General features: G+C 30.3%; 1 protein-coding gene across 1 annotated transcript in view; it reads left to right on the top strand.

The window, feature by feature from the left end:
* Positions 1–1,265: 1,265 nt before the first annotated feature.
* Positions 1,266–8,023, top strand: part of LOC111639937 (multidrug resistance-associated protein 4-like) — a 61,656-nt gene continuing 54,898 nt past the window's right edge. Inside the window, exons 1-6 of the mRNA XM_023385901.1 lie at positions 1,266–1,355; positions 4,498–4,689; positions 5,037–5,131; positions 5,588–5,674; positions 5,737–5,833; positions 6,478–6,681. Coding sequence (XP_023241669.1) covers positions 1,305–1,355; positions 4,498–4,689; positions 5,037–5,131; positions 5,588–5,674; positions 5,737–5,833; positions 6,478–6,681 — 726 coding nt within the window. The 5' untranslated portion in view covers positions 1,266–1,304. The remainder of the gene's footprint in view (positions 1,356–4,497; positions 4,690–5,036; positions 5,132–5,587; positions 5,675–5,736; positions 5,834–6,477; positions 6,682–8,023) is intronic.

Raw genomic sequence — 8,023 nt, forward strand, 5'->3', positions numbered from 1 at the left:
TATATTCTTTTGTATTTAATTATTTATATTATGCTTGTGTCTACTTCGGAAATTCTGGTGAATTAAGACTTCCTCACTACACAAGAATGTGCAAAGAGGACACAAACGTAATATTAATTAACAGGATCTTCACGTAGAATGTTGTGAACTTACTGGCTTTTTTAAAATTATATTTGTTAAAGTGATGAAATAATTAGCAACATTTGTTAAGATTTGATCCGAAACAATGGATATTTTGGCTTACGAGTGGATAAGTGCACAACGCTAAAGATAGAACAATGGTTGTTGCTATAGGGTTCACACTCGACCGATATGTTGAACGCTAGGAGTTTTTCGGTTTTCATCACAAGTTTGATTTTTAAATTGGAAAAGCTTTTTCCATCGAATATAATTCCAGAATGCTTTTTTCGCGTTTTGCAATTGGAATTCTACAAACATTTTATTATTTTTTAAATACTGGGGCCCGTACATAAAACACACAGGTGTGTTAAATTAAATAAAATGAGAATAAATTTAATGAACCATATTTTTGTTGTGTCACTGCAGGTAAACATAAAATAATTGTTTTAGTTAGCATTAATCAGTTTGTTTATTAGTAAAATTTTGATACCGTTGGATTATGCGCATTAAAAATTCACAATATTTTAAAACGTGGGTGGCTTACAAATGGCAAATCTTGATGTAAAAAAATCCGTATCCTACAATATACTATTAAAATTTATCTTTAACAACCAAGAAGCGCTTTCAAAGAATGATTACTAAATTTGTAATCAATTGTGTCTGTTAGAACTTGATGCCTGCTCAACATCTGACTCTTCTTGAGTTACTGTTGCGACATTCAATGTTCTTTCACAGTTTTCTACGAGTATCTTTTCTGATATATTTCAATTTAGGTGAAAAAATTCCTGGCTTTTCATTGTAGAGGCATGAAAGTGAGACATTGCTTCTCGGAAATCTTCTCCATTTTCCCGATAGATGCTTTCTATGAGTTTTATGGCATTGTGAATGTATCCAATAATCATTGTCCCTGGGGTTTTTGGAAGTTATTATTTATTTTGCTCTCTTCGTAGAGACTCTCACGAATATCTTTGTCTTGAAGTTTAGAGCACTTCGCATTTCTTGTATAGAGAGTAAGTGTGTTCACTGTGATATTCTGGCTTGCCTGAGTCATTATCATAAATTAATTTATTGTTTATTATTAATATTTCTGATTTATAACTTTTAATGTTAGTTGTGTATATTGTAATAACTGTTTTTTTGTAAAGAAGGAAGTCGAACCAACATTAAATGGGATATCACTAAACATGCAACCGAGAGAATTATTAATTGTTATAGGTCCTGTTGGATCAGGGAAGGTAATTATTGTTTTATATTATAAATTAAAATTATTCGCACTATGATNGAGACATTGCTTCTCGGAAATCTTCTCCATTTTCCCGATAGATGCTTTCTATGAGTTTTATGGCATTGTGAATGTATCCAATAATCATTGTCCCTGGGGTTTTTGGAAGTTATTATTTATTTTGCTCTCTTCGTAGAGACTCTCACGAATATCTTTGTCTTGAAGTTTAGAGCACTTCGCATTTCTTGTATAGAGAGTAAGTGTGTTCACTGTGATATTCTGGCTTGCCTGAGTCATTATCATAAATTAATTTATTGTTTATTATTAATATTTCTGATTTATAACTTTTAATGTTAGTTGTGTATATTGTAATAACTGTTTTTTTGTAAAGAAGGAAGTCGAACCAACATTAAATGGGATATCACTAAACATGCAACCGAGAGAATTATTAATTGTTATAGGTCCTGTTGGATCAGGGAAGGTAATTATTGTTTTATATTATAAATTAAAATTATTCGCACTATGATTTTATGATTATTTCAAAAAATTAATAAAATGGACTAAATAGACGGTTACATTTTTTTTATTTATAATAATATAAATTTTCAAAATTTTATAATTTTACCTTCGGTTTAAATAATTTTATTGTTATTGATTTTATTTGGATTTTATTTTAATTCTTGGAAAGAAAATATACATTCTGTGTACTTATCGGACAAAACGGTGGATGTTATTTTTCTCACGTGAGAAGAAAGATTGTTGAACAAGTATTTGTATTATGTAACTCGTGTGCTTAATTCCTTATAAAATCTCCTGTTACGTTTATTGTTTACGTAAAACAAACTGACTAAAAACAAGTGAAAATGATGAAATAACTGCCTGTAGGTGTGCATAATTACATGCTAAAGTCAAACATATTCAATTTAGATATGAATATCTTATCTAAAACTAGTTTACCCGTCGCAAGTTGCAGCGATCTCAAAAAAAAACGAAATTCAAGCAAACTCGTTATAATAATATTCAGTTTACATTTTATCATTTTTATTGAAACTTATTATTATTATATTATTATCATTATTAATTATAATCGGGAAAACATTTGACAGTGTCGTTTCAATTCTATTTATTTATTGGAGTGCTTGTGGATACACGATATTTTTTCTTTTTCCGTCTGGTGCGTACACGAATAAATCAGAAGGTTTTCCGACGCGTGAGCTGGCCACATACAGTTGTCCATGCGAGAAGCACGGATTCTCCAAATTTAGCCCACACACTTGCAGCGATTGTCAGAAGCGCGATATTCCCCATTTTTATATATATTTTTTAATCCTTTATAATTTTAATTATTTAATTGCTCCTTCCTCTCTTCCTTGGCATGTTGTGAAATTTCTGATAGTTGGATAATAAACCGTTTTGTTGTAATTTGCTTTTTAAAATTATTTTGGTCGATATTAAAATTTGAAAAAGGGGGATCCCCTGATCGGTAAAATAGGCAAATTTCCTCCTACGACTTCGGTCGTTGTTGGGGATACAGTTAAGGTTTTAACGTAGTTCGAGCGAATACGTAATTAGCGAAAAATAGTTGAAATAAAGTGATTAAGCAAAAATTATTACAAATATCATAAATAACAGTTCACAAATGCATATATAGAAATGTTTTTTGGAGGGGGAAATGGTCTTCACGATTTCAAATCGATCGAACTCACAATGAAATGCTCGTATACACTCGCGCCATCTATCGTAGGATAAATGTACTATGCCAGAAACCTTCGAGGGAGTATATCAAACAACTTCCCAAAGTTTCACTGCAATCGGATAAACAGTGTGGTAATGCATAAAGGATATACATTCATTTTTATTCCCCAGCGAAGCGGGTCCTTGCAGCTACATTCTAGATTACTTCGAAAGACAGTCTTATATATATACTAGCTGCAAGGACCCGCTTCGCTGGGTTTTTATTTGTGGGCAAAAAGTAGCGCTAGTGAAGATTAAGATAATTACATTATTGCTAATTTTACCCGTTTTCACAAAATGCAAGAATTAGGTCCCCCGTTTCCAGACTAATTAGAGAATTTCTACGTTTAGTCAAACGAACTATTTTCAACGTTTCTGGAACGTTTACAACCGTTTTATAATCGAACCAATATTTGAATTTTATGTTCGAATTAAATTCGAACATAACATTCGAAATAGAAAACCACTTTCAGTCCCATATCTTCCGCATTCTTATAGATATCAAGACGCCACCCCCACAGTGCACGGATGGAGACTTGATGCTACTACCACATAAAAACACTATTCACGTGCGATGTGTAGTTTTTGCGGAAAAGTGAAATATAGGGACATACACGTCCATATATATATATATATATATATATATAAACTTTATTACATAGAAATAAAAACCCAGCGAAGCAGGTCCTTGCAGCTAGTATAGATTATAAACACCGAAGTTTTTATTACTTAACTTTCGCCTTAGAAAATTTTCTAAAATTATTCATAACACAAAAGTTATTCTAAAAACAAAAGTTATTCTTATTGCATATTTTTTAATTGTGTAACATTGAACAATTTATTTTCTTAAAAATGTCTGCAATCTGTTATTATTAATTAAGCCTGTAAGTTATTTTGAAATACAGAACTGTAGAATCATATTTGATCTTTAATTTGAAATTTCTGCAAAAACATCTTAAATAGAGGTTAGATTGTATCTACTAATATTTTTAAGTATTGAGTGCATGATTCTATTGATATCATTTTTTTCGTTTGATTATATATACAACAGATTAGTTTTTGGCGTAGATCAGAAATTTATTCATAAACACGTCTAACGTTGTCGCAAGAATATTCTGCACGCATAATCAAGCAAATCATAATGGAAGATTATCCGTTATGATTTAATTGATGTATTTTACGAAAGTTTGTTTGCAGATAAAATCTTAGAGATTCATGAATGTGATGTTAGAGTTTCTGTTAGGAATTCATAGATTATGTTGTGTCACCTCTTTACATTACATGCGTTTTAAAAGAAAGCAGTTAATAATTGAGATAATATTTTTACACAAATACGTAAATACTCTTAAAATGTTTATGTACTTATATTATTTATGCAAAACTTTTCGTTTTCGATAATGAAACGACATTAATTTCGATAGTCGTCTTTATTAATGTCCGTGTTGGGAGAGATTCCAATTACTTTCGGTGAAGTGTCCGTAAAAGGAAAGATTTCGTATGCTTCTCAAGAAGCTTGGGTGTTCAACGCAACTATCAGAGAAAACATCTTGTTTGGAGAAAAATATCAAGAAGAGAAATATAGAAAAATCTTGCATATAACGGCTCTAGAAAAGGTAAGATGATTTTTACTCTTAAAAACTATACTTTCGATTCGTTACTTTTTTTCTAAACGAAAAGTGATTTGATCAAGACTAAAAAAGCAGTTTTTAATAAATAAAAAATAAATAAATAAGTTGATTTTGTAGTCTTGAACTTTAATAAAAAAGGTTATAGGAGGCATGACATAAAATTAAATATTATTAGCCCAAATACTGATTTCGAATACAAAAGACAAATTTATCTATCAAAACACAATCTATAAGTTTTAAAAAATCATTAGTTTTGTTTAGTTTTAATAAAATTGTCAACGCACATTAGGTTGAACATAATTATCTTGTATTTTTATTTTTACTACTTTTAGGATATTAGCTTATTTCCTAAAGGAGATTTGACAATCGTAGGAGAAAAAGGAGTTATAATGAGTGGTGGGCAGAAGGCAAGAATTAATTTAGCAAGGTAAGACAGGTCTTACCTAAATTATATTTCTATGTGTGAAAATATGAAACTACAATATTAATAGAAATAAGACAAACATAGTAGCAATAAAAAATATATTTTAATGAAGTTCATATATTGTTTATAAGTATACTAGTTTTGATTATAGTCATTACATCCTGATAAAAAGTTTCATCCGAAACATGTATCGTTTCACTTCTCACTGATATTTTCTAAATTCTCCGTGGTGTATTTGTTAAAAGTAAAACAAATAAAATATTTATCTGTTATCAGATAAACCAGTTACTTTGGTTATTTCGTGGCCTGGTAGTAGGGACATCGTGTGCTGGTGTTCTATACTTTATTTCACGCCTTCTCTTCTACTTCGTAATATAAAAGACGGAATATACTTTTAAACGATGGAACAAGAATTAATTTATTTATTTATTAATGGTGATACATTTTTATGTTTTCTAGAGCGCTATATGTGGATGCCGATATTTTCCTCCTGGATGATCCACTGAGTGCTGTTGATGTTCCAGTGGCAAAACATATCTTCGAAAAGTAATTATTTAAAAAATACTTTATGAACATTTCGATACATTATAACATTCAATCTATTTCAGGTGTATAATGGAATATTTGAAAGACAAGATATGTATTCTAGTTACGCATCAAATACAATTTTTAAACTCTGCGTGTAGAATTTTAGCGTTAAAGAAGGTGAATACGTTAATTGTTTATTAGTTATGTTTTGTAAATTACTTTTTACGATAACAACGACATTCTTAATCTATTCATTGGCTATGTACCGCGAAAAAAATTTTAGGGAGGGCTGTTTTCGGCAGAATGACAGTTATTTCAGTGTAGATACGTGTTGAAAATTTGTTAAAAACTGCATTCGGCCAATCTGTGGGTGAAGTAAAAATCTGTGACAAAGACTGGCTGGTGTTTACTGATTTATATTCACTGTACGGTTCTGAGTTTAAAAATAGTGACATTGTCTTTTTTTCTATGTACGGAAGTATATAGAAACAAATTGATTTATAGGAATTACATAAATATAGACATTGCATTAACAGTCTAAAAACCAGGACATACTATTAATAAAATTATAGCTAGGTTGTGGCCGAAGTTTTCCACTCTAGGACGTGACGTCGAACGTCGAGCGCCGCTTACAAAAACGCCATTTACGTTCACGTTCACGTTTTAGAGAGGAAAACGTCGGCTCCAATCGCTGTAAATGTTAACGATAAATTCAGTAAAAATTGGTAAGCAATAATAACATTTCGGGATTCAATTAGTACACATTTTCAGGTATTAACATAGAAGTAATTGTATTTATGTACACGATAAATACATTTCAGGGGAAATGTGAATTTATTGGAAATTCTAAACAATTGGAAAATTTAGAAGCGCATACAGGAATATTACCAAAGAAAGAAGTCTCTGAAAATTATATTGATTTAGAGAGTGCGGTATTTAATGATGATGATGATGATGATGATAAAATTGAAAGTTTTCAATGTGATATGAATGATGAAATTGAAGACAGAAACAAAAGTAATGAGGTAAGAATTGTTTATTAAGTAATTATTTGAGTGAAAAATTTCAGAATGGAATTAACTGATTTCAGCAAGATTTGTACATGAGGAATGTTTAATTATAACAAATAATAATTCAATTCTAGGAATAAATAGCTATTATGAATTTATTTCCTAAAATTTATGAATACAAACTTTTCGATTATGTAATACTAACATCAATAGACGTATTTATATTAACAACAAATTTTAAATGGCAGAGCCATCATTATAAATGTAATTCAGTACAATTCAGTACTAAGTTCTGTAAAACACTTGAAATCCTGCTAGTTCGAGGGAAGACGTGAATGTCCAACGTCATATCAGAAAGAAAGTTCAAGATACTTTCAAATTACAACAGCGGCCTACAAGTAAATTCAGAAACTGGTTAAAACACGCAAATGTGCGACCGTATAACACATGTGTGCGTGTTTTCAAAAGTTAAATTTTTGCACATGTTAAACTCCCGTCGTAAAGAATTGTGGAAGAAATCGGTGTAATTTGACAGCAATCACAAACTCCATTGACACGTAGCGTGATACCAACTTGCACGCAAAGATCTGACCATAGGATTTACATGGCAAATTTTGAATTCGAATAACTCATTCCATAAATAAAATATAAAAATTCGTTTTGTCACCACATCGGTCTTGTCGGGTTAACAAAGAAATATCGAGCAGATTTCAGAACAATAGAAGGAAATTTTACAATTAGGTCATTATGACATCATACAGTATAATAATAATAATATGAAGCAAAAGCAATAAAACAAAAACATGTACAAATTTTAACAACGTTTTATAAGTTGTACTTCAACCGAAATGACAAAACTGCTTCAAAATTTAAATAAATAATATTATTTTCCATAATAAGAAATAAGTTCACCTTTTTTATTAGTTATTCGCAAACTCTATCTGGCATTGTTTTAATGAAATTTTTCTTTTCTTCGTTTGTGATTTTGCGCATTAGTTAATGCCTTTTCTTAAATGATTCTACTGATGTATATAGCTTATAATTTCTATATACAGTAGAGGAGAAGGTGGTATTATGGAACCCCAATTACATTTTAGTGAATTGTAAACAAGGTATCATAACTACACCCACATTTTTTGTACGAAAAGTACTGGTATCTAGTAAACTAAATGTTCCTAATTGGATTTTTCGCTAGTGTAATTATAAGTATGGTTTTTGAAGGCTTTTGTACAAAAAGTCCGAAAGTAGGCTTAGAGAAAATCGGGTGGTAATATGGAACCTTACTGTATATTTTCAAAAAAATGCTTTAATGTAGCCAAAAACAAATAGGAAAGGACAAAAAATGTTAAATAATTAC

Source organism: Centruroides sculpturatus, unplaced genomic scaffold (genome assembly GCF_000671375.1).
Source record: "Centruroides sculpturatus isolate CEXI.00-Female unplaced genomic scaffold, Cexi_2.0 scaffold1169, whole genome shotgun sequence".
NCBI lineage: Eukaryota > Metazoa > Arthropoda > Arachnida > Scorpiones > Buthidae > Centruroides > Centruroides sculpturatus.